General features: G+C 52.3%; 10 protein-coding genes across 10 annotated transcripts; 5 read left to right on the forward strand and 5 right to left on the reverse strand.

Annotated features, from left to right (window-relative positions):
• Nucleotides 1–1539: 1539 nt before the first annotated feature.
• On the reverse strand, nucleotides 1540–2782 carry RSM24 (mitochondrial 37S ribosomal protein mS35; the record flags this gene model as incomplete). The annotated part of the gene is made up of 2 exons (XM_014690047.1): nucleotides 1540–2135; nucleotides 2206–2782. The coding sequence occupies 2 exons, from the start codon at nucleotides 2780–2782 to the stop codon at nucleotides 1540–1542; spliced, it is 1173 nt and encodes a 390-aa protein (XP_014545533.1).
• Nucleotides 2783–3072: 290 nt separating this feature from the next.
• On the forward strand, nucleotides 3073–3828 carry alg13 (UDP-N-acetylglucosamine transferase subunit alg13; the record flags this gene model as incomplete). Its single annotated transcript, XM_014690046.1, has 3 exons — nucleotides 3073–3394; nucleotides 3453–3591; nucleotides 3654–3828. The coding sequence occupies 3 exons, from the start codon at nucleotides 3073–3075 to the stop codon at nucleotides 3826–3828; spliced, it is 636 nt and encodes a 211-aa protein (XP_014545532.1).
• Nucleotides 3829–4095: 267 nt separating this feature from the next.
• On the reverse strand, nucleotides 4096–6025 carry G6M90_00g075680 (uncharacterized protein; the record flags this gene model as incomplete). The annotated part of the gene is made up of 2 exons (XM_014690045.1): nucleotides 4096–5814; nucleotides 5912–6025. 2 exons carry the CDS (start codon nucleotides 6023–6025, stop codon nucleotides 4096–4098), a joined length of 1833 nt encoding a protein of 610 aa, XP_014545531.1.
• A 1787-nt stretch (nucleotides 6026–7812) lies between these two features.
• Nucleotides 7813–8476, forward strand: G6M90_00g075690 (uncharacterized protein; the record flags this gene model as incomplete). The annotated part of the gene is made up of 3 exons (XM_014690044.1): nucleotides 7813–7968; nucleotides 8031–8092; nucleotides 8155–8476. The coding sequence occupies 3 exons, from the start codon at nucleotides 7813–7815 to the stop codon at nucleotides 8474–8476; spliced, it is 540 nt and encodes a 179-aa protein (XP_014545530.1).
• Nucleotides 8477–9573: 1097 nt separating this feature from the next.
• G6M90_00g075700 (uncharacterized protein) lies at nucleotides 9574–11514 on the reverse strand (the record flags this gene model as incomplete). The annotated part of the gene is made up of 1 exon (XM_014690043.1): nucleotides 9574–11514. One exon carries the CDS (start codon nucleotides 11512–11514, stop codon nucleotides 9574–9576), a length of 1941 nt encoding a protein of 646 aa, XP_014545529.1.
• A 3837-nt stretch (nucleotides 11515–15351) lies between these two features.
• G6M90_00g075710 (uncharacterized protein) lies at nucleotides 15352–15981 on the forward strand (the record flags this gene model as incomplete). The annotated part of the gene is made up of 1 exon (XM_014690042.1): nucleotides 15352–15981. The coding sequence occupies one exon, from the start codon at nucleotides 15352–15354 to the stop codon at nucleotides 15979–15981; it is 630 nt and encodes a 209-aa protein (XP_014545528.1).
• A 370-nt stretch (nucleotides 15982–16351) lies between these two features.
• Nucleotides 16352–16799, reverse strand: nrf1 (Vacuolar transporter chaperone 1; the record flags this gene model as incomplete). The annotated part of the gene is made up of 2 exons (XM_014690041.1): nucleotides 16352–16710; nucleotides 16766–16799. The coding sequence occupies 2 exons, from the start codon at nucleotides 16797–16799 to the stop codon at nucleotides 16352–16354; spliced, it is 393 nt and encodes a 130-aa protein (XP_014545527.1).
• A 788-nt stretch (nucleotides 16800–17587) lies between these two features.
• Nucleotides 17588–18297, forward strand: G6M90_00g075730 (uncharacterized protein; the record flags this gene model as incomplete). Its single annotated transcript, XM_014690040.1, has 4 exons — nucleotides 17588–17599; nucleotides 17671–17709; nucleotides 17807–17881; nucleotides 17953–18297. The coding sequence occupies 4 exons, from the start codon at nucleotides 17588–17590 to the stop codon at nucleotides 18295–18297; spliced, it is 471 nt and encodes a 156-aa protein (XP_014545526.1).
• Nucleotides 18298–21973: 3676 nt separating this feature from the next.
• On the forward strand, nucleotides 21974–22918 carry G6M90_00g075740 (uncharacterized protein; the record flags this gene model as incomplete). Its single annotated transcript, XM_014690039.1, has 1 exon — nucleotides 21974–22918. One exon carries the CDS (start codon nucleotides 21974–21976, stop codon nucleotides 22916–22918), a length of 945 nt encoding a protein of 314 aa, XP_014545525.1.
• An 840-nt stretch (nucleotides 22919–23758) lies between these two features.
• G6M90_00g075750 (uncharacterized protein) lies at nucleotides 23759–25108 on the reverse strand (the record flags this gene model as incomplete). The annotated part of the gene is made up of 3 exons (XM_014690038.1): nucleotides 23759–24310; nucleotides 24365–25021; nucleotides 25106–25108. 3 exons carry the CDS (start codon nucleotides 25106–25108, stop codon nucleotides 23759–23761), a joined length of 1212 nt encoding a protein of 403 aa, XP_014545524.1.
• Between the last annotated feature and the right edge of the window lie 574 nt (nucleotides 25109–25682).

Consider the following 25682-nt stretch of genomic DNA (forward strand, 5'->3'; position numbering starts at 1 on the left):
GAAACTGGCCAATGCGTACCAAGGGACGGAGTGCTCGGGAATACGTAGTCAACCAAGTCCAACAGACAGGGATGAGGACCGATGAAGTGCAGACAGAGGTGGATGCGAAATGGGAGAAGGGAAGTGAGAGACCAGAAACGGGAAACGGGAGGTTTAAAAGGTCTAAACCCAGGCCCAGCAGGAGCAGCAGATAGAGATGCGGGTAGCTACTCTACTTAAGTTGCAGGGACCTTCAGGGCCATCGGTACCGAACGGGACATAGACCGAAGTAGTCGATACCTCAGTGCTGGCTTGGCCAGTGAGCAACGCCAAGTACTCATAGTGAAGGGTTAACCGTTGAAAAGTAACACAACATCTGGCGCTACACCGAAAACCGGCACCGGCACCAGCAACGTGCCGCCTGGCCGAACCTCGCACAAGCATCAGATGCGCCAGGTGCCTTCAACCACCATCGTGCCCCAGACGCCTCGAATTGCTCGTAGGGACGCGCCGCCGGACAAACACCAATAGGAGTGAACAGTTGCCGGCCATGTCTCCTCGACAGACCTCCGAATGCTCCTTGCTCCCATGGCTTGCAGATCCGCCATCATTCGAGGGCTCGGTAAGGAGTCTGATAGATTACTAGTCGGCCGACACACGGGGCCACGGCCCAAATTTCCACGACGGAGCACCATCAGTAGCCTCTAAGCCGGTGCCTGTCCCCCCCCAACGCGACCTCGACAGGCTTGCACATGTGAGCTCTGTGCTCTGTCGCGCCCCACGTTCCGCTGGACGCTGAATTCAGGACTGTCCAAGGCCAGCGCAAAAGAAAAAGAAAAAGAAAAAGAAAAAAAATCAAGGCAGACACCAATAAGAGGCCCAGCTTCCTCTACCACATGCTTCTCGCGTGGTACAATCCAGACTCAAAAGTACTAGTACTACGTAGTACGTACTAGTATTTGCCGAGGCAGCAAAGCCCCGCCGTGTGACAACGGGACATGTTGTGCATTTACCCGCTTCTCAGCCCAATGCAAGCCTCTTCTATTCTCCGCAAACTACGGAGGACTCCGTACGGAGTAGCTTTGCAAAAGTTCATCCAACTACGAAGCATGTACGGAGTGGCTTGATGTACTATTCCTGGCGAATGGAACCTGGTGAGGAAATGGCAGGGCGGACGGCTGGAAATTCAGTTCAATCCAGCTAGGGCGAGGTATCACGGAAGGCAGCTTGGAATCGAAAGATGGGATCGAGTCCACGTCCATCATTCTCATTCAACGTACTTGGGATGGTGTTGATGTCTGCATCACGCCCGAGAAGCCAAGTCCCAGTCATACCAGACACCATTGATATGAGTACTCGACGCTCCTGTAGCAGGGACTACTCACCACCTTGCTAATGGCCTTGCCCACCGCCGGTATCCAAAAATTAGGACATGAATTTCTACATCTACTGTACATCCAGGGCACCCACGCCCAGGCTATCCGCATGCTCAATTATACAGATCCGGCCATGCCAGAAGCCACCCCCGACCGCTAAACAGGATGAAATTTACAAACACGTCTACCTCCTTGCTCTCGCATGCGCAGCACCCTTTCCGGCCTTGGGCGCAGGCACCATTTCTGCAACCTTTTGCTTCTCCTGTTCCTCAATCAGCTTCTGCATCAGATAGCTGTCAATGGCCTGCTTGCCGTCCACCAGCAATCCACCTTCGGCTCGCTCCATGTCCGCAATCGCAGCCGCCTTTCGCCGTTCGTCCAGCTCCAGTCGTCGCTCCATGGTCATTCTCCATTCCTTGGGGAATCTCGGCTTCTCCTTGATACGGTGATGTCTCAGGTCCAGAGGCACATCCTCAAAGGTATCCTTGGGGTCTTTGGCCGCCGCAATCAAATCATCCACTAAACCTGTTAGATAGAGCTTGTTCTGGGCCTGGTGCTCGTAGCTTTCGCAGCTGATCTTGACGAGGTCCGTCTCGGGGTTGTACCGGGGACCGGCAAGCTTCTTCAGCTTGGCCGTCTGGACAGGCGTGAGCTTCAGATCGTCGGGGGCGAACTGGACGACTACTTTTCTTTCGGCGGGGTGTGATTCGCCCATGTAGGTTGTGTATCGCCAGCGGAGGACTTCATTCTCCTTCGGGGGCACGAAAGGCTTGGCGAGTTCTGTCACGGCCATGTAATTAATTTCGGGTGCCAATCTTTGGTGTTCTCTGCAGGGGGGGGTACAACTTACTGGCGAGAAGAGGCATCTCCCAAGCTGCCAATCGGGCGTAGTGTCTCATCTCTCGAACTTCCTCCAGCTTGCCATGCGCCATAGAAGTAATGTCATCTTCATCAAACTCATCATGCTCCTCGGTGTTGGTTTCGGGGTCTTCCTCGTCAAACCAGAACGATGACTTATTGGGCTTCTCGCCAATGTCGTCCTTGAGTAATTCCTCTTCCAATGCTCTGTCTTCGGATGCCCAGCCAGGCGTCTGTCTCAGTTTTGCTGTTAAGAACTCGTCGATCGTGTTGTAGCCGTTTGTCTTGGCCAGCTCGTCAAGCTGTCGCAATCCTTCGGGGGTGGCCGTCTCAGCGAAAGCCTTGTTCATGGTCTTCAACTCCAACTGCTGCGGTGACTCTCCCTCGCCCTGTCCGGCCCCCTCCTTTTTCGTCCTCTCGTCGGTCCATCGCGCAGATGACGTGCTGAATGCTCGCTGGGCAGCGAGGCTTTGCCGAGAAATTTGCCGTGTTAGAGGCAGTGGATGGACTCGAGGGGCCCTACGGCATGCCAGCGCACATAGCCTTGCGGCATTTGAAGCCGACGCCATGTCGAATTGATTGAGGTTGTACCAGCCCCGACCTGGATATGTAGCTATCAAAAATTTGGCAGAGGTCAATTGAGTGGCAGTCGAGGAACAGAAATTTGCCGGTGTTTTGCCATGCTTGGCGCCCCGACGCCATGCTGGATGGCAGTGGATGCTGTGGCGCGCAACGTGCAAGCTCCACTTGGTGACCTCTTCAATGAGACTGAGAGATGCCAGCTTTTCCGCCTGGTGTACAACCTCGCTTATACCATCTGCCTTCCCAACAACAATGAGGTAGAAATACCAAATTGAAAATGACTTCAAATTCAGGTGCCCTCGAAAGGTACTGTCTCGTCACAGTCGGCGCAACTGTTGGGTTTGAGGAATTAACAAAAGAAGTTCTCCAATCTGCCTTTTGGCAGTTTCTCAGAGAACAAGGCTTCACAGCCCTGCATGTCCAATGTGGACCTGACATTCCCTGGGCCAGTGCCCGATTCTCAGACCAGAAGGAGAAACTCCCCAAGGGGTTCGATGTTGACGTGTTTGACGTCAAACCCAATTTGATGAAGGACGAAATGGTTCTCTGCCAAGCTCGCCCGGGACAGCGAGCCCAAGGCTTGGTCATCTCACACGCAGGTCAGTGCTTGCAACCTGCAGATATGCCCCAGTATTGCGTCCTGATGCGATTATTTAGGGACTGGAACTATTCTTGATGCGTGGAAGATGGGGCTTCCTCTCATCGTGGTTCCCAATACCCGATTGCTCAATGATCACCAAACCGAAATGGCCAAACATCTTGCGAGGCAAGGTTACGCAACCATGAGTTCCGCAGAGTCAGTATAATTAGTTCACTGTGCCAGTTGTAGTAAATTGTGTGCGACTGACTTGTATTCAGCCGTCTTGATCTTCAGGAAGCGATTCACAAGGCGGTCCTTCTTTGGGAAGAGAATAAGACAACACGATGGCCGGCCCATAATGTTAGGGGTAAGGAGAAGGAGACTCTGGGACTCTGGGACATCAGGCCCGGGGAAGTAAAGAAAGAAGAAATATCGCAGATGTCTCATGACTAGGCGCATAGGCTCTATCGGTATATCTTTCCTCGCGCCAATTCTCAACCTAGGAAGGCCTAATGATGAGCCCCTACATTGACAGGTGAGCCATGATTTCGCAAACCATGCTTCAACTTCATATTGCGTTGGGGAGTTTTGGGGTTTGGGGTTTACAAATTTGATCTCGTTCGTATTTGGCTCGGCCTCAATACTGTCACAAATGTACTCAGCGAGAGCTGATAATAATAAAGGAGTGATACGGGGCTCCTACGCAAGTCTTATTTATATTCAAGGCAGGTTCTTAACGTCCCAAATCTTGACGTTTGCATCCCCTCCTGCGCTGGCAATCTGTCCGCCTTCTATCCATGAGATGCCATTAACTCCGTCCTTGTGTGCGTTGGCAGCCTTGATTCGCTTCCCTTGGTTTCTCTTTTCCAAACACCACACAAAGACGTTGGTGTCTAAGCTTCCGCTAGCTGCGTATGCGCCAGAATCATCCCAGGCAATGCAAGTCACGCGCGCCGTGTGGGCAGACCAACGATCTGAAGCCACCTCCCATGTTGCGGTATTGTATGCATAAATCTTGCCAACGCTGTTTCCAGCACCCAAGTGAGAGCCATCCTTGGAAAAGGCCAAAGCGGATATTGTTCCAGTAGGGTTCGTCAATGTTTGTAGTTCTTCCAAGGAGCCCCCGGAGCTGGCCTTGTATACCTTGACAGAGTTTTTGTCCGCTCCAACGGCGACCAAGCTTCCGGAGGCGGCAATGGATGTCGGAGTATAGCTGACTGCTGTCTCTTTCAGAAGCTTCCCGCCAGAATACGCCGCAATCGACGAAACCGTGGCGACATAAAGGACACCGTCGGATGCACTGACGCCCTTTGGTTGTGCCGCAAGACTGATGGGCTCGCCCACAAAGGTGCCAGCTGATTCATCCGCAATCTTCACCGTGTCATCCCAGCCAGCGGTATAGATTTTTCCCGCAACCCCTGTTATCTGTACAACCTGGTTGGTATGAGACCCTCCATCCACCACACTAGCCGTGCCTGTTTTGATGTTCCAGTGGCAAACCCGGCCATCAAAGCTTCCTGTCCAGAGCGCAGAGCCTTTGCCGTCAGAGGAGCCAGTGAGAGCAGTAATGCTCTTTTGGTGTCCCTGGAGGATCTTGACGGGTTCGTTCTTGCCCTCATTCAAATAAATAAGCTCTCCCTCCAAGTTTACGCTAATAATCAAACCGTCGGTTCGGCCATGGGGAATGACGACACCCATCTGCTGATCTCGAATGCTAAGTCCGTCTCCAAACTTCCAGGTCTGAATGACGCTGCCTGAATCAACCTCCCAAAGTTTTATCGTTTGGTCAGCGCTTGCCGTGGCAAACTTCTTGCCATCCTCAGACCAGGAAACAGCAAATATGCTCCCAGTATGTTCTCCTTGGCCAATTTGCTTGATAGGCTCCCCAGTCTTTCCGTCGTACAACTGTATTCGCTTATCGGCGCCTACAGTCGCCAGAGCAGCTCCATCGGGAGAGTATGAGGCTCCGAAAACAAAGCCCTTGTGTAAGGCACTCTTCTCGTTGAACTTGTAGGGAGCGCCGTGATAAAACACCATGTTGCCATCGTCGCCAACAGTTGCAGCACGGAAGGGGCGCTGCGGCTTCATAGCTACTGCGTTGACGGTTTTCGAGTGACCAATGATTTCCCCCACCGAGTTTCCGCTGTCTGCCGTGATGCAGCGGCCGAACTGCTCCTTGCCGTCTCCGACAGCAATGACGCGCTGCGACTCACCATCCCAAGCAACATCGTTCAGTCGGCCTGAGATGATGTGATATTCGCCAATGGTTTTATCCGTGTTCTCAGGCTCCCACACCCGTAGCGTACCGCTGGCATCACCACTGGCGACTTTGAACCCGCTAGGTGAAAAACGAGCCACAGTTGTAGCGGCGGTGTGGCCGGTGTACTCCTTGGATTCGGCGGGGTTGTCGATGGAGCGGACAAAGATTGATTTTCCCGACTGAAAGGTGCTGCATTAGCATCATGGGCGCTTTAGATGTTGGTACGAGTATCATGCTGAGCTACCGACATCCCGCATGGAGTGGACAAGAGCTTACCGCGTAAGCTATCCGCTGGCCTTTCGAGTCGGCGGACAGTTGCGTTGGCTGTCCTCTGGTGGTAGACGGAGCCGCCGCGAGAATGCGGTTCAAAGTAATGGAGGGGCTGGCCATGGTTTTGCCACAATTCTGAAAGCTCACAAGACGGTGATGCTCCGAGATTGTGCCTGGTTGTGTGTCTTGACGGACTCGGACTCGGACTGAGGTGAGGTTTGGTCACTTGGTGGGGGAGAATGTGACAGCACTTGAGCCTACAGGAGGGGTCAGGCACTGGAGAAGGAACAGTGAAGCTTGTTCCTGGAGGGGCAGCCAATGACGTCGGCTTGTACATTCATGCATGTGTGTTCAAAGCATCAAATTGACCCTCTCTCTCATTTATTTGCCTGGTGCAGCTGGATTTGACCTTTTAATATTGTCCGGTTCGAATCCATCCGAAATGCTTTTGCCCACGGCATTGCTGACACGCCTAGGTACTTGTCTGCTGCCTTGCAAAAAGCTTACGCCTCGGTTTCATCGCCATTCTTTCGCCATAGTATCACCCGCGGCGCAAATGATGCCTGGGAGGCAGCAGTTGTCCTGTTCTTGGCGCGTGGACGAAGCTGTGAGGCAGCCTTGATACACCAGCGGTCTGTCCTTAGGTTGCCAAGCAACGTCCGACGGATACGGGAGCACGTTTGATGCGGAATGAAAGAAATCTTGATGGGTCAAATTACTACTGTTCCCGTCCTGCCGACGATGCGGCAATACGAGACCATCCAGACCCCGAGGTAGCACTGCTGTAAGAGCCCCCAGCCAAAGACTCAAACGTCCTCGCTCGTCAAAATATTGACCCGACAGACAGATTCTGGCCATAATACTCCGTACTCCTCATCGCCATATGATAGGAATGCAACGGCACGACGCCCGTCAACCCTTTCGTTTACCACCCAAGGTCAAGATGAACCAAAAAGGACCATGATCATCTCCGGGGCAACAATTACCGAGTACGCCAGCCGCAGAGTGCCCTGCTGCCTTTCCCTGAAATTTGACCTCGCATGGCAGCCAAGACATTCGTATTTCCCGTGTCTCTGAATGAGACGCCGTCCAATCACCCTGCCAGGTCGACCTGTCTCATGCCGCAATGGGGTGTCACAAAAGCAATTTGCACCACTTCCAGTCATGAGACTTTCCCCTCCTATCCTACATCGCAGCTTGTTGTCATATGAGAAGGTGGAAGTTCGTCGGCACAGAAACTCAAATCTCATTCCTACATACTACAATAACACCCGTTTGTCATGCATTTGCACCGCCCGTTCGTGGGTGTACCTCACCTGTAGCGATACATACCGACAGATTTGGGCCAAACTAGAGCGTTTTTGCAGCCTGTTTCCAGCACACTGAGACCCTCATACGGTTGACTATTTAGCAATGGCGGCGTTAAATTGGATAATGGGCAGCGTTGTCAAGCACTTGCGTACTCTTCCGTTTACAGTACGGTAAGAGACCCAGTATATCGGACAGCCATGTGTCCTAGACAAAGCATCACTGGCCCCAAAAAGGCATTCTTTCCCCTCTTGTTTCAATGGTCATCTGGGGCTGAGGAAACTGCAGACTGTACAAAGAGAGGGCTCTCACCCATATCGGTTGAAGTTATTAGTTCTACGCCACCGTCTTGGAATCAAACAAGTCATACGGTGTGGTTGGGAGTACTACTCCGTACGATATATTAAACCACGGACCTCCCCCGTGATGCTGCTTCCCCTTCTTCATCCTTTGTTGTGCCTGCGAAGTCGTCTCATTGGTGTCAGTACCTTGGTCTTTCGTTAAGCAAGCTCATCTGAAATTCCTAACCCTCTCACCATCACCCGCTCACCACATCCCCTGTTCTCAGCACCTAAAGCCATCTTCAACCGGTCCCCAAGATGAAGTTCCTCGTCTATGTCGCCATGGTCACCATCAGCAGTGTCACTGCCGGGAGCACCGCCGCCGCTCCCACCGTCTCCGTGCCCACGGACGGCGACAAGGACTGCCTTGCCAACTTCATCGTTAGGCAATGCCTTCAGAGCGAGAATGAAAAGGTACGCGCCGAGGAACTCAAGCTACTCCATGCCCAATTCTATAAACTAACCCGCCTCGACAGCTTGCAGCCTGCAGCTCAACCGACCACGAATGCCAATGCTACGCCTCCCAAGCCATCGCAACGTAAAGTCCCAGTCCTCCAAACTCACCCAATATATCATGGGCAGGCAATCTGACAATCATAGCTGCTACAACAACTGCCCCAACGACGCCCGCGCCCCGGGGGCCACCCAAGCCATGAACGGCGCCTGCATGGCGGCCTCTGCCTACGCCACCATCACCCCAAAGGCCACTTCCACCGCCGAGGCCGCGGCCACGACCGCCGCAGCCGCAGCCGCAGCCGACGACGATGCCTCTGCCTCTGCCTCTAGCCCGTCTGTCGTGCCCACAAGGTCTGTCACCTCGTCCGCTCCCAGCGCCAGCAAGACCAATGGTGCCGAGAGCCTCGCTGGCAATGCTGCCGGCATGCTTGCCGCCGTTGCTGGTGCCGTAGCTATTGTCTTGTAAAACATTGGCGGGAAGCGTGGGTTCTGGCGGTACGGAGCGCTGTGAATACAGATGAGCGTGTCCGGGATGCGTATGTAGCACTTACTTAATTTCTTAATTTAATTGACTTTGCCCATTCCTTACTTACACTTTGCATCAATGGTGCTTTAGCTATGGCCGGGACGTGTTCAAGTAGTCCAGGTTTCTTGGGTTGAAACACGGCTTGTAGAAGTATTCTGTGCTTATTTTGAACCATATGTCAGCCACATATGCTGTTTCATCATTCTAGCAACGCAGCCTTCTGAGCGCGCAATTCAGACATTGACATTTATAAGAGTGCTTTGCTAGATTGATGAGACAGGACATGGGATACTACCTAGGTACCAAGGTATTCTTGTCATATTACATCTCATGAGACGTCTGCTTAGCAGTTGTGGTCCTATCAAATATTGCATCTTTGATCAAATCACAATGGGCACAAATCATGCAAGGGTCGTTTGGGCTTGCTCAACTTCGAGCCAAGTCAACCGTGTTCCGCAGTCCTCTAAAGTACTGCCTAAACCAAACTTTATGATACAACGAGGCTGGTCCTCCCATGGTGTTCCGTGGTCCAAAATCATACAACCACTGTTAGCAACCGCGCCAAAGTTGCAAGTCGATCTCTCAGAAAAGAAGTCCCGCTCTCCCGTTGCGCCTAGTGAGAAACAAGAAAAGTAAACGATATCTCTACAGAAAAACTGCGGTATGAAGTTGACTGAAGCCCGACCCCGCCTTGTTGTCAGCCGTTTGGACGCCGAAAGGATTTCCTAATTTTTTGCTACTATATCACGCAGACCTTTGTCCCGTGAAAACAGAAGTCTCGTGTAACCGTGCTGCCACTTAAGCACGCGTTCATTGTTCTTTTTTAAAAGCAAGTGTAATCGAAGAGAGAGAAGAAGAAGAAGGGACTAAAATCGAGTAGAGGGATTAAAAAGATATCAGTAGCAGATTATGAGAAACCCCCATCATGTGCCACTGACTGTTGAAGCGTAGATAGGTTGAGGTTGTGATGTTGGACAAGGTATGGGAGTCAATTAGCAACCATCGCAGTAAATCGCAAAGGAAACATAAAAGACAACTCATGTTCTGCGCAATCTTCGTTCCTTGGCTCGATTCACAGGCCCAAGAAAGGTGACATGCTGCTTTTTGGCATCGTCTTTACGGAGCCTCACTGTTCCAGAAACGCCGTTGGAACCGCGGCGCAGAGACCTCGAGTCATGGTCGTCGTCAAGCGTAATTTCAGCAACGTCAGACACAGACTCGTTGTCGAGTTCATCACTACCACCGGACATGGAAGATCCGTCATCAGAGTCGTCATACTCTCCGTCGTCACTAACAAGAGACGGCGCATTATTGCTAACCAACGTATTGGGGCTGAGGTTGGCTTCCATATCCAAATCTTCATCGGACAAGACAGCATCGGAACCAGATTTGGACATCACATCCAGACTAGAACCAGGAGGGGATACGGGAGACATGGGCGGAGCACGGCTCTTGCTGCTCGTTGGGTGGGTGGGCGAGTCGGTTGGAGCAGCAGGCGTCTTTCCGCTCTGGGCTGGTACGCGCTTGACAAAAGGAGTTCGGGCAGGAGCAGCATCATTTGGTCCGTCAAAGGCAGTAATGGGAGTGCCCGTGTCGTCGGATTCCTCGTCGGGTGTCATATCTTCGATGGATATCTTGGTCTTGGCGTCTGCAACGAGATCACGAAGGTTGCCATTGAAGTTGCGGCTCTTCATCAGACGAGACAGATACGGGGTCTCGGTGGCAGGATTGAACTTGGTGGCGGCAGCCCTTGACTTCTTGGGAACTGGTGCGTTCACACCAGTGGTCCTTGAAGGAATTGCGCCAACACCAGGAAGCTTACCTTGGTGATACAGCTTGAGTGAGTCGGCAATTCGCGAGCGCAGTGCGACGTACGCCTGTTTCTCAGACATGTCTTGCCGGGCCAAGGGATGTACATGCGTGGAAAACGACGACGGGTTGTTGTTGACGTTATTGCTGGCTTGGGTCTTGTCATCTGCGCCAGCGCCCCCAGGACCACCATTCTCACCAACGTCGATAGGGTGTCCGCTCTGAACGGCAGCTTCCTCGTGACTCTTGAAATCTCGCTTGTGAGCAATCCGACAGTGGTTTATGAAGCCTTGAGTGCTGGAAAAGTTTTCACGATGGCAGTCGAGGCAAACCAGCTTAACAGTTTGGCCATCGGATCGCTTCAAGATACAAGGACCAGCCTTGTCCTTGGGTTGAGGATATCCGCTCGACAAAGCTTGAAGTTTCTGGCCTGCGTTGCCGCGAACTGGTCTACCCTTGGAAGTCGGCCCGGTTTCCGTGAAACTGTTCCTTGTCGTTCTGCCCTCGTTGAAGGGCACTCGTGCGCGCGCGAATTCTGGGGTGAACTGCCACTCTGGCTGTTCACCGTCGAAAGAGGGATCGGGGATGAGCCACTTCGCGTAATGCCGTGCGTATGGGCCTTCCACAACACCGAATGGCGGCGCCCATTGGGGGACTGGTTCTCCGAATCGAGTAATAGCTGCAGGGCCCTTACCACTGCTAATGTCGAGCATCTGGTCAGGGGTCGGACAATATTGAGGGTACGGAATCAGATGACATCTGCGCAATTGTTCCAGCGCGATTTGGCATTTGGCGAGCTCTTGATTAATAAGTCTTAACTCGTCATGCTTGAGGAGCACCTCGAGGCCCATCTGGTGCCTGATGATGTCGCGCGCGCGGTCCATGCCATCACCTCCGACTGAAGACAATGAGTCGTCGCATGACGACGCAGAAGTTGAGTCGAAGGTGTCAGAGTGCAGCTTGATTCGTTTACTCAGAGAAACATCTGATGATGCTTCACTCGAGTCGTCAAAGGCATCCCAGCTCCGCTTGGGAGCCGGGCTGCCGGGGCCGTTTTGCGACGACAGGTCTGATGCAGCGTCCAGGTGTTGGTGCGCGTCCAACGGGAGTTTTGACGTTTCCACAGGCTGTTCGCTTCCCCTAGAATCGGAGCTCCAGAAACGAAACATGAAGCAGCCTCCGTCAACAAGGGGTATGGGTTGCCGATGAGTCGCGACACAGAATATCACGACGTCTGCGGGATGATGTTTGCGACAAACAACAACGCACGGTCGGCAGAGTGGATCCCCAAAAAGATGCTGACGTAAACGGAAAAGTGGAGCGGATGATGTGGGCAAAGGGGTGCCTGATGAGGTGGCAAGTCGGGTCAGGTCGGACACCGGGGAGTTGGGTTTGTGTCAGAGCACAGAGTGTGGCGACCAAGCCCCAGAGGCAAGAGTCAGTCCGCAGGGAGAGGGCAGGTTTGCGAGTCCGACAGGCAGAGCGAACGTGCGATTTAGAGTGAGAGTGAGAATCGACGGGGAGAAAGTGGACTGTCCGGCAAGATGATCGAGAGCTAACGAAAGCCTCGAGTTGTGCCTCCTGAGGAGACAACTAGTCTGAAGAGGAACAGAGGGAAAGGAAAAGGAAAAAAAGAGGCGATGAGAGTGAAAGGATTAATGGGCTACAGCGCAGAGGAAGGAGTGAAAGAGGGAGCAAACGGGGGGAGGCGAGAGTGTTGGGTGGTGTTTGGATACTGGAAGCTGGGCGAACAGCTCGAGCTGCGTTTTGGGTGCGCACAATGTTGGACCAGCCAGCTGGGCCAGCCAGTGGGAGCAGCCAGTGGGAGCAGCCAGTGGGAGCAGTGGACAGACGATGGGACGTGAACATCAGACACGGGTGAACCAGATTGGAGGCAGCACGGCAGGGAGCACGAACTCGGTCGGTTCCCCCGTACAATGGGGCGCGCTGGGGCGCTTTGGCTTGGGTCAAAGATCAAATGGAAGAGTGCGCGGATGGATTTGTTTTGGTGCAGCCAGGCTGCCCCAGACGGGCGGCGGCGGCGGCGTCGAAACTGTCTGGACGACGCCGCCACACTTGAGCAGCACCTGGAACGAAGGACAGGTTGACGGGGTACTGGCTGCGCCATATAAAGTGCTGCCATTGCACAGTCCCTACTAACAGCCCTCCAAATGCACACATGTATCTAGGTACCTAATTGGCTGCCTTGCGCCGCGCGACCGTCCACGTACCCTGAGCTCAGTGCCAAGTACTCCGTACTACCCGCAGCCAGGACCCAGTTTGGCAGGGAGCGGACGACACGGATGGCGACCCGCCCAACTTTGAACGGAGTAAAGCGACATGGAGGACTGGACTAGGGGCTGCTTGACCGAGAAGGAACCAGCACTAGTACTTGAATACTCCGTAACTCAGACTCAGTTACAGCAGCGTCCGCATCTGCTTGGTGCGCTTGGTGGGCCACACTCGACCCAACTGGGGCAACACGGGCAACACAGCCCGCTGGGCAGCTCTGAGTATTGGGGCACTGGATGACCACTGGACCACCGCTGGTCGCCAATTCCACAGCAGGCACTCAGATCCACCACACTCGCTGCAAGGGGGTGTGGAGAGCTCCAGACACCCAGAGTCAGTGTGAGTGCCTGCTGAACCAGCTCGCCAATGCCTGTGAGGCCAACCCGCTGCTGTGGCAGCCTTGAAGGCCGGTCTGATTCGCATTCTCATGCCGCCTGCCGTTTCCAAACACACCAGACCAGACATACAAACCAGTAGAACCGCGCAAAGCACCGAGTATTCAGGACTCTGGGTCGACTACACCGAGTGGCCAGGTCTAAGTCCCAAGATGCCTCGTCCTCCTATCACGAAATCGTTGTGGTGTTATACGGAGTGCCGAAAGTACTTAGTATGCTAAGCTAAGAAGTAGCTGTGTTCACATGGTACCTGTTGACAACAACTTCCTGAGTGCATCGCCGCCCACTGAAGGGCTGGTCCTCTCAAGTACCTGGGTACTCCTCGCGTACCTCACCTAGGCACGTACTAGCATCTCTCCATTTGCACCACGTAAGCGCATTCGTAAGTATAGCGATGTGGTGTATTGAGGACCAGACTCAGCTCCCTAATCGAATGTGGCAGGGGGAACATTGAAACCAAAGATTGGGCTGCATAACACCAGTTGAAGTACGGAGTACGGGGTACGGGGTACTAGTACTCCGTAGCCTGTTCCTTATGTACGGGGCAACAGGTGTCTCACTTACCAGGTAGGTACTTCAATATTGCTAGTACGTAGGGTGGCTGGTTGTACGGTTCCTTTACACTGCAACGTATTCAATACAAAGCATGGACGAGTTGGTGAAAGCTATCATCAGTCAACTCAGTCTCTTGTGGTTCAAGCACCATGCGCCATGTACATTGTACAGGGGAGTACGGAGCACTATCCAAGACGAAATTCGAGGTTCGATCATGAGCCAGGTCAGGTGCCTAGGTACGTACTTTTTTGTGCATTCTTCTTGCCAAACACCCGCCTGCGCGGAAAGTATTCGGACATGTTGAGAGTCTATACCGGGACAAGTGCGCCACGTATTGATCAGGGATCTAGCCTCGACAAAGGTCCGACAAGTTGCTGTCTGACACAAACATCTCCCGAGAAACACGAAATGCGTTCAGCCAGTCTGAGGAGCTGTCCCGCGCCGACATCTTCCTATTCTTAACCACAGCCTGTCAGGGAGTGAGGCTTATCAGGAAACAAAATCTTGACACCACATGTGGACCAATCGACATTGCATGGAATCGATATTTAGGCCACGGATTCGATGTCGAGGTTCCCCGGCTGAGTGGCGTCATTGTGAAATCTCATGCAGCCACTTGGACTAGCACTGCTGCTGGTACGTACGTAGCACATTCCTGGCGCGACGTTCCCAAGGCAGCAAGGGACTCCCCAAGTTTCAGGCCGCTTCGATGTCTTGTATCAGTTGCAGGCAATGTTCATGCGTATTGTTACCAGCCTCAGAAGGGCGGCCCAGTTCCTGAGTGAGTCACGGTGGTTATACGGAGCATTTCACGCAGAATTTGCCAAGCTGACGAACAAGTAGTACGTACGCAGCGTGGCCGTGGAAGACGTCACCGTCGTCCCACTTGACTCCAACATGGCCCGTATCGGAACAGGTTTCGTGATTACATCATGACAAACCGGTACAAGCTCAAACATGCTCAGGGCCCGGCAGGATGAAGTTGGAAGTTGGAGTCTTCAACGTATTAGCCGAGCGAAGCTACAAAGAGCTGTGTTCTACACAGGAGACGTAGCATACTCCAAGGCATCGCGACTGCGGCTTAGAAAGCCTTTCCAAGAGTTTTCTTGACGCGGGTGGCATGAACCTTGCTTGGAGGAGGGAGGGACGCCGAATCAGCCTCTTCTGGCGGCGCAAGGGTTTGGCGTGATGCACTTCACAGTTGACATGTGACTGGACTATTTCAGATGCTAGCATCTCCACACGTTGTCGCAGTATCTAGAGCTGCAGATCTGCATTGAAGCCATGTCTAGCACAAGGCTTTGGAGGTGCGAATCATTCTGCTCATTCACATGCAAATAATTTCGTCGCCATCGCCAGGTATATACTGTGAGAGTCAGTGAGACATGACACTGGGCTTTTTGAGTGATACCTGTGGTAAATATACAGGTGGTACCTAGTAGGCAGCAGGCGAGCGAGAAATAAAAGAGAAATATGAGAGAGAGAGAGAGAGAGATCACGTCAACAATTCTGTAGGCGTATTCTTTATCCCGGCGGCTGTCAGGTACTCCGGTACCTTGTGCTTGACTGCTCCAGGTGCCACTCCTCGTCGCTTTTCACCATCTAATAAATGCTCTTCATCAGCTAAGCACACTTGGAGTACTCCGTACTGATGTATCTCGCAAGCTTCCGCCCCACATTTATTCAATGCAACAGCCCAAGGTCAGCCAAGTTCAAAAAAGTTCATTTCACAAAACACAAGTGCCCATTCCGATTCAAGCAAATATGTCGCCCACGCCCTCAGAAGAGACTTCTGCCGCCTCTAAAAAACGCAAGGAACCGTCTTCTACAACCCAAGCAGCTAAACGCGCTCGATCGCACCCTTCCCCTTCCGGCAATGCGTTAAAGCCAGCCCTTATAGGGCCTCACGAAGCCATCATTGCCCAGCTCCAACCAAAATACAACGTCCTCGCCGCCTCTGTAATATCCTCAACACAGATCCGGAAGCGTGTCACGCAAGCTATTTCGCATCTTGGCTCTACATCAGACCTACCGTGTGTGGTGTTGCTGCATGCGCGAACGGCAGAAGTGTGCAAGATGATTACCATTGTGGAGCAGTGCAAGAGGCTGCTGAGGGAGGAGGGGAAGACATGCTTTCAATATAATGAAATGTTTGAACTTCCAGAGGCAAAGAGGAAGGATTTGATTGAGGAGACGGTTCTGGAAAGGAATCGTGAAGACGAGGACGAGGACGAGGACGATTTTGAGACGATGGAGAGTCGGTTTGAAAGGGCGGTGATACCAGAACCATCGAAGCGCGTGACCATGTCCCTGAGGGTGTTCTTGAGTAAAAAAGAGGTAGTAGACCTGAAGGCCAGAAAGGGGGTTACTGTTCAGTCCCATGAGCCTGCATGATATTTGTCCTGCTGCAACGGCTCATGGTGATTTGAGGAGGCGGCTGGATTGGTCTCTATATGGAACGGCGTTATGGTGGCCTGGAGTGCTGCTTACGGCTTGGAGATATGCAAGATACCCAATTGGTTTGAGTGAGTTGACGCTAAATTCGAAATGGCATTTTTTACTGCAACGCCAAACATTTATACTACGTAAGTGAAAGACAACGCTGGATATCCAAGGCACGACCTCTCCACCCTTCAACCGTCGCCCATGTTCCTCTCCTCTTGTATCCCCTTTGCAGAGTGTCTTCATTCTTCATTACACATGTAAAATCTCCACCCCGATCCCACCACGACCCAGTTCTCGATGCGCACTCAGCCCATCGCGCCTAGTTGTGCTTCTGCTTGTTCGAGTGATCCGTGATACGCAGCACAAAGTTCACCACGACGGCCAACAACAAAATAATGGCCAGGAAAGTCGGGCCAAATCGGTCATCGAACCCGGCCTGACCCCTCATTCGTATTGACTTTGCTCTCCAATGGTACGTCACCAACGCATACAGCATGGTCAGCATGGCCACGCCGGTGAAGAGGAAGGCCGAAATGAAGGCCACGCGATCACCAAAGTTGAGCATTCCAATGGCCAAGGCGCCCAGGATGACGGTGAAGTTGAGCCATGACAGGAACGTTCGCTCGTTGGCGAAGAAGACTTTCGGTTCGACTCGGGTGGGCAGGGCGATGCGCTTGCCTGGTGCTGTTAGCATTGGCGGCGAGAACCACGGCCGCAGTAAGATTTGGCGTACCTTGGGAGGTCTGGAGAAGGGGTTGGGAAGACATGTCGGCGACGGTTTGTTGAGAGCAATTGAGCGGATTGCAGCGCTGTGGTAGTAGGTCGCTGCTGCTACTGGTTCACCTGAAGCTGCGGCTCGGTCGAGATACTTGTCGCTTGGCTGACGCAGCGAGCCTGAATTGCCGAGCACCTTGCAGACTTTGTCAATTCTTCGGGGGAGGAAACTCGGTCCAGGGACAGAATCGATTGAGCAAGATGCGAAATTGGACGCGTTGGTTGAAAAAAACTACTTCTCGCAGAGGGCTCTGGTGCGATTATCTGCTCCGGTTCTCATACTACTTTGGTTCAACCCCACCCGTGACAACTGTTTTGGGGGAGCTCTTGTGCACGTGGGTAGGCTGGTTGGTTCGAAGTCACGTGTTGTTGCCCCGCGAAGCAAGGAGACTCCTGATGGGCAAAAGCGGGAAACCTGTCAGGGACAAGGGATATTGAAGTCAACGTTTGGCTGCGAGTTAAAAAATAGTTTGGGAAACCAAGGGTAGTTGGGTAGGTTGATGAGGGTACAGGTGGTTCATTATTATCTAGGCATAGTTTTTTTTTTAAAAAAAAAATTTGCAGTCGCTGTTTAGTTGAGATCTCTCTTGGCAATTCAATCTCCCAAAATACGGGCTATTTGGTTGGTCCAGATTTATTGGTTATCGCGCGGCTCTGGGTCCCCTTCCTACGGAGTACATCCTCTGATGTACATACACCACCAACCTATTGTTTATGTTTACGCTTCAACCTCGCTCCACCTGCATCGCTCCCTGATCAAACAACGCCACGAGCCATCAAGATGTCTACTCCTGTATGTGAGAACATTTGAGCCCTGATCTTGCATCTTTCTCCTTTTGACATATTACTGACCATCGGCTTCAGCCTATTCCTTTCAACCGTCTCAAGCAGATTGCTACCGATGTACGAACTTCTCCTCGATGGGCGAAACGGCCTGTTTCCTACCGCCCATCTTTATACAATTGCATATAGATTGCTGGTTCTGACACATCCATATCAGGTCTGCAACAATGCGATCGGTAGCGCCGAGTTCTACGACCACGCAAAGACTGAGCAATGGAACTCTACCATCATCGTACGCTGCCCCGGGCCCAACCCACTCGCAGACACATCACCAAGAAAAACAAACGATTAACACGCATCTAGAACTCTATGCTCAAGGCCGTCATCTCCGAGTCAACACCCCAAGGAGCTTCCGCGCCCTCATTCAAGTTCGCCTGCAACAGCACCATCGTGCAGCACCTCGTGCCCACATCCTCACTGAACAAGGCCCGCGGCGGCACCGAGACCAAAGAAGAGAAGCCTCACATCTCGACGAGCTCCGAGGCTACTGCCACCGATGGCAAGCCCCACGTCGGCCGACGCGGCATGCACAGCGCTACCGGTGCGTACTGGGATGAGAAGAAGGACGGCATGTGGACCTTCAAGTATGACGGTGGTGAGGGCAAGGGCATGGACGTGGTCATTATGCTCATCTGGATTGGCATCTAGATGTCTACAAACTTGCATGGAAGATGATACGCTTGGAATCAAGCCCCGTGGGAACTGAAGAGGAGCTGGGCGGGCACCCTGCACTTTAATGGCGTTTCGGGAGCAAAGATATGTAGTATTTGAGACTGTCTCTCCATTTATGCCCCGTCGCTGGTGATGTTTGCGAAATGTTGGATTGGGTAATAATACTGTCTGTAGTTGAGCATTAATGGAATACGAATATGTATGAACTATATGCCCTTCGGAAGTTCCTCTTTTGCTGTGTTTTCCTCTGCCATGTGCTCATTTAGCTTACTTATCGGTTGTTCGCGGAGCCATGAACTGACCCTTGACAGTGAAGATTTGGCAAAGTAATTACTGAATGTGTATCTCTTTATCTGACCGTCTCGTGCTACTTTTTTTTTTGCCGATATTAGTGTTGAGCGACGACGACAGCAATGCGCAACATCAGTAGCCATCACGCTCTAGGGTAGCATCTGTGGATAAGAAGAAATTTGACAACCATATTGACATCGTAAAGTGTTCTCGACAGAATTGCCACGACAATTGATAATTTTTCGAGATATGGTGCTTTTTTGGGGAGCAGAAGGCATGTTTTCAATTCTTTCATCAGGTCCTTAGTGATCTCATTGCATGGTCAATGGCATACATTCCCTTTGCGACTGCAACCAGGAGCGGACTGACTAAGTGTTGATTGTCAGGTTGTTTCCCGTACCGCGAGTAGTACTTCATGCAAATATACTTCTTGTAGCTTTCAACTATCAATATCATCACTGCAGAAACTATTGATGTTCTTAATGTCCCCGGGCGTTGATCAGGCTGCATCTATTAGCCCCTTCTTAGCATCCTTATAAACCGACTCGTGGTAAATTATCCGAGGAGCTATGTCCATGCCACTACGACTCTACTTGACCATGCGTGTCAATTGCTGGTTGTTTGTCATAAAAGGAATCAATTGAGTCGACGTCAGTCTCGTATTTCGCAAGCTGGAGGGAGTGAATTTGGGAAACGTGCCATTGCAACATTACTTGGAAGAGACCCGGCCCAAAAGCCCAGCAGTCGGCGGCTAATAACACAGCCACGGTTCGTCGAGTGCCGACTTTTTCTAGAACCAAGGCTTGCATGGGCCGACCACAGCTACAACATGTCGAGTTGTAGGTGGCGTGCAATCAATAGACCCTGCGGGTGGCATCTCCCAGCAGATCGTCACAAATTCCTTCCAACAGATGATGTGGCATGATGTCTCCTCACCGACTTAACGAGAGAGCAGGTGAACGGACAGGGATTGGTTGGCAAATTTGGTTGGCGCTTGCGAAGCTCACGGATACACGAAGGCTTGCATACGGGATCTGGAAGCCAATCCGCGGCTGCAGCTAATGTATCAAGGTGGTATGTAGTAGTAGTGTTGGGTGATCTCTTTTGGCATCTGTAAGCAGAAAATGCCATGTTGACATGGAGTCAGTCAATGCAGTCTGTTGCATGTGGGCAGTGAATATGGAGGGAAGAGCTCATTCGATATTTCGGGCTGGTCGTTCTTGCCCTTGGCCAAGGCAGCCTGGACCCTTCCTTCCCCCCATGGCCCATTCCGCTGACAACATTGTCGCCTCCTCACAAGACCCTTATTCTTTGCATCAAGAACGATTTTCTTTGCCAGCACCCTTGTTTTCGCAACTGACTTTGCCACTAGGGTCTTTTCGACAGTCTCCGCAAGGGCCCTACGACAGGTGCTGTCATTGTCGCAGCTCACTGATAATGCTCCGCAATGATGCTCCTCTGCAGACGTAGGGGCCCTTCTGGCCCACGTCAGGGCCGTGGCCCCAGCAGCTTGTGGACGGCTTGTGGAGCATCATGGGGACAACGACTCCGTTGGCCTCCATCGGAGCCGCCTCGTTGGCTGACGAGGCCTTCAACAAACATCAGTTGCGGGAATACACACGGAGAAGGGCGCCTGAATTCAACGCTCACCTTTCTTTGCGTCGCCAAGTCCGCCTTTGGCGGCAAGATTTGCGTCCCTTCGTTGCTCTAGATGATCGAGCCGGCCCATGCAACCATACATGCAGGCCGTTGAGCTGCAACTCTCTGCGGACATGGATCCATGGTACTCTTAGTGTCGGTTGAATCGGATTTTGACGCCACAGAGTCGGACCACCGAACCAATTCGAGTTGCGTTGCGAGTGTTGGCATCAAGCACGCAACGCCGCACACCACTACGAACCCCTCCGGTACACCGCATCGCTCGCTGCATAGAAAAACATGGCAAAATGGTAAAGCAGTACCATCCTTGATGTCGGCTTGCCCTTGCAAGGGAACCCGCGTGTTGCCACTTTCTTTTTGCTGCAGAGTCGACAGTTCTCTGCATGCCTTTATCGTACGGATTATTCATCCGGGAAAGCCCTCTGGTCCCGTGCCTGCCGATCAAACAGCCACACACGCAATACTCGCCACATCCCTCTTCAGAGCCTCAATATATTTCTAACGTCGGGCGATGCAAATTTGGGAATCAGCCAAACTATCGTGGTAGTATTCTGTCGTGGGGCATGGGAGGCGAACGACTCCGCAGTGACGTGAAGTGCGTTCATCTGGGGAAGGGAAAAGTCAATTAATTAATCATTTCCACAGGCTGTACTCCGTACCCTGAGGGAGAGAGCTCTGGGGGCAAGATGGAAAGGCAATGGCTGAACTCGCTCTATTGTAGCCACAGAACACCACGAGTAAGACAGTTCGAAGACCCCACAAGTTCCATTGTTCCAGCACGCCCGGACAGCAAGACGCAACCAATTATAGAAGTGCGATCATGCGAACGGCTACTGCTCTTCACCCTCTCGCATGCTGATCCATTTTTTGGTCGAAGAGCCGTTGACGGCTGTCTAGGCGTGCGCCTGAAGAGTCTTCGTGAGGGAATCCTCGTCTGGTTCCTGTTCAAGAATTGAAAGTCGGGGGGCTTCGCGGCCTCGAATGATCAGTTGGCTGAGGCACCTCTGTACACACCGCGTACTCGGGAGGCTTGAGCCTCTTCTTTCTCTGAGCTCCGCGTTATGGGCAGCTCAAAATAGACGCCTCGGTTGCGCTTGCACAAGCTCACTACTAGTAGTATATCGCAACTGAACGACGACGCCGGGAGCAAAAGTGGCACATGGCCATGGGCTTTCGCCGAGTTGTTTGGGTGGCTCGGCCAGGCCAGGGGAAAATTTCCTAGGAGTTCCCACGATGTGGACGATGTGGGCACCGCGGCTCCATAATGCCAGACTCAAGCACACCACCCATCGCCGAGACCGACCGACCGCCTGTGTCCTTGATTACACCCCCGGTCCAAAAGCGTTGAAATAAAGTCCTCATGGCCCTCCTTGCAGCTGGAGTAGTGTTGATGTCTTCCATGTCCATGCCTCTACTGCGATATTGACTGATCAACCTCCAAACAACTGCTATCGTGGCTACCGAATTACCAATTATACTTTCACCCTCTCGGCAGCCGAAACTTTCTTGTCAGGGGACACTCAACGCCCTCCTTTGCCTCGCCCGTTAGACTGGTCACGCCACCAACGGTCGTACCGCTCGTAGTCGAAGCGAAAACGAGATACGAACCGCAACGGCCTATGCTGCGCCGGTTGTGTCATTGAAGTATCCAAGTCGAACTTTGCATATCGAAGTACCTGACACAACGACATTGCCGCTCGCAATGGTTCAACTCCTCGTTGACCCCGCCGTTTCGTCCAACGGCGGCGGCGCCTCCGCCCATGAACAAACAGATGGAGTCGCAGGTCCCAGTGCTGTGAACGACGAAGCCGGAACCATGTCACGGGAAGAACATGCTCAGCGAATGAAGGAAACAAGCATGAAGCGCAGCATGATGAGAGCACCGCGGAGAGGATGGTCCCTGACCGACTACCAAGGTGACCAGCACCAGTCCATGCCTCATTACCACCCTCACTACATCTCCCACGTCAATCGCCACGCACCCATTCCCGAAAATGCAGTTTTGCAGTCATCCATTGTCCGGCCTGATTCACCTGCGTCTTCGACCTTCTCTTCAGCATCTTCAACCGTTGGCCCCATGGTTCAACTACCCCGTCGACCGAAAATGCCCCCTCCGCGCCGGTCACAGTCCGTGACAGATAAGGAACCAGAACCCAGTCATCAGCCTCGGCTATCAGCAAATATGAATCTGCTCGATCTCCCCTCTGAACTGCACTATGCTCTGTTCGACTTCTTGGACCCTATCGACGGCGCCTGCCTGGGACTTGCCCATTCACGACTATACTCTTTCCACCTTCGCAAGAACGGCAGGGTTCCCCTCTCAAGCCGGTACTCTGGACCAAACGACATGGAATGGGCCTGGCGAGGTGCTGGCCCCCTTGTTCGCAGAGAAACCAGCGACCCGGATCCTTCGCCCCAAGCGCTCGAGAGCCTCCGTGTCAAGGGCCAAGTGTACTGCCGAAAATGCGGCATCTCCCGGTGCGAACTCCACCGCCATCTCAAGGACTGGATGGGCAGTGAGTACGAGTATTGCGAAATTCGAAAGATGTACGGCCGGCCGGCGGACGAGGCTGCCAAGGCGTACTGCTACATGAGCTCGCCCAAGAATCCACATCGGTGCGGTCGTCACGGAGCAAGGAGGCTGTAAATTTTCTTGTTATATTGTTCATGTTGAGCTGCTATTTTCAGGAACGAATTGGGCCGGCATATACGAGGGATCTGGCTGGTGCGATTTCGGGAGCGGAGCGAGTTATTGAATAGCGATGTTGTGAGCGTGTTTGCATCGTCAACGGCGGCAGCGTATTGTTTCAACTAGGATATCCGGCAAAGCGAATGGTGAAGACGGCGGTAGTACGTGACGGGAGGGAGACATGTGCAAATAATATTCATACTCTGATAATACACAAGAGACAAGTATACACGGTTACACGTACCATGAAAGGGCAAAGTGAACAACTCATAGTGAGGATGTAGCGGCAAGGAATAGGGGGCTAATGTAGGAGTGGAATAGCTGCATCCTCAGCAAAGCCGAGAGACAAGCAGACAACGTGGCAGATACGGGCCTAAATAATGGAAACATGCATGCTGCTTTCTACAATATGTTCCACCTCCCTTGGGCTACCTCGGCCCGGTCCGCCATGTGCGATTGAATGCTGTTTCAAACTGCTGCGGGAGAAGTCGCGCTTCGGGTGGGTTAGGGTTCACGTTGGACGGGGCTCCTTCACCAGTCGTGAATTATCACATGAGTTTCCTCTTGTTTGCGTGTCCACTTGCATAATGCACATCATGTAACCATTATTAAGACCATCCTGCCTAATTTCCTTTTGTAATATGGTAAATAATGCACGCACCCCAACGCCAACCAGAACTTAGTTCCGGGTATGCTATTATATACTTTCTTTGCCCCAAACCTAGAAACACAAAGAGAATGGAAAATGAAGCAACCCAGCGCCAGGTACAGCATCGAGGAATACTTCTTGTTCTCACTCTAGTGAGGAGTAACTGGTTCTATCCAGTCCAGCGCACAGTTCCCCATGGCATCAACCCAGTCGGCAATACCCTTGACGAACCAACCGCTCGTCACTACCTCCCCATCTTTCCTTTCTTCTGCTTCTTGTATAGGCCCTCCTAGAGTAAAAGTTGGAGACGTAAAGCACACGCCGTTGTCGTATTTCCACTGAAAACACCTCCTATTCAACTTGAACAAGGTGTTCCGCTGGGCCTTCTCCTCGTACTTGGCGCGGACAAACTTGCCTCGTGACGTCTCGGTCAGAAGTGACGAGAAGTCAGAGTCAGCAATATCTAGGCCCTCAGCTTCGCAGACTTTGGCGCAAGCTGCTGCTGATCTGTGGGCGTACTTTTCGACAATGTTTTTCTCCGATTCTGGTTTTTGCTGGCTTTTAATCCAATCGGAGACTCGGTCTTGGTCATCGGGACCAATGTAGCAGGTACCACTGGAGAGATTGTCCCAGTTTTTGCGGTAATAGGCCATGTATGGTTCAAAAAATTGGTGATAGAGATGTCTGTATTGGATGAGGCTCTGATGAAGTGATTAGCTTCCGCGGAATGCCACTCCGTGTTAGATGCAACATACAGAGTCGTTTCTTGACTTTTCATATTCCCACAAATCGCTGATCTTCTGGGAAGTCATCGTTGCCATAGTAAAAACGGGCTGGCACCAATGGTTATGACCGAACGGCGCAGTGGTTGGATTCTCTCCATTGAACATTGGGTGCGCTTGTTTGACCCCAACGTTGGCCACTTCCAGGGCCTTTGCAAGGGCCAAGCCGCCATATTGAATTTCGTGAGCCAACTTGTCGTACGTTTCGGCTACGTCTGGAAATTTCTTCATCCAACGGCGAATTAAGCGCCCAGAGAGAACGAACCCACTACTGCCGTGCGCAAAGGCATAACCGTCGAGCATGACGGCACTTCCCACAAACGGGTCCCGATTTCGACGTGCCTTTTTGCGCAGCCAGTGAATCAGGTTGGGCCAGATGACATAGGTGTCATCCTCGATGAAGACATACCAATCGCGCCCGGGTCGAAGTTCCCACGCTCGAGCAACACTGTTGATGGTCATGTACTTCTCCAGCTCTGCCGCCATAATGGGGTCGTCCTGACACTGTTCCTGAGGACCAGAGCAGCCTATTTGGTCTTTATAGAAGCGAAATTCTTTATGTTGCATCTTGACATAGTTTTCGACGCGGTCAAGCACATCATGAGCCCGATGACCAGCAATGTCTTGTTCCTGCACAACACGCATCAGACATCAATACGCGCCCGCATGTAGTGTGCATTCATCCAACAGCCAGATAGGCAAAAGTATACTCACCATGTCTGAAAAGACCAAAATATCGGGTAGGCATTGTAAATGAGTCAAAAAGTGCAGAGGAAGCCTTGAATAGGCATTCCCGGCCCTCGTTTTCAAAGACACGACAATTCCCTCAGCGCTGGGAAAGTCTCGACATGGCGAATTGATAGTTGATTGAGGATGGCCAGCCTTGGCGACTAGCAAAGAATGCATTGGCCAGTATCGGGTGTAAAAATTGGCTTCGCTGACGCCGTATAACTGTACCAATGGGCAAATTAATAGGATGACGAGGCATAGAGACAGAGCTGTCATGCGACTGCGCAACCTCGTCGGGTTAGATGCCCAGAGCCCGAGACGGCGCAAGCCTGAACTCGCAGCCATCCTGAAGAGCCAGAAGAAAAGTTTCAAACTATCATGGATAGAAAACGGGCGGCATAGGCAGCAACACAGGACTGATCAAATCTCGGGTCGAGGTAAGCCCAACAAGCGGCGTTCGATTGGAGCTATGCCAACGGTACAGATCCCTCAAACGCCGCACGGGGTGTCAGCCTCCGCGTCGAACTGCCGGCCTTTATGGGAGGCCGCGAAGAATACAGAT

This window comes from Metarhizium brunneum, chromosome 4 (assembly GCF_013426205.1).
Source record: "Metarhizium brunneum chromosome 4, complete sequence".
Lineage (NCBI taxonomy): Eukaryota > Fungi > Ascomycota > Sordariomycetes > Hypocreales > Clavicipitaceae > Metarhizium > Metarhizium brunneum.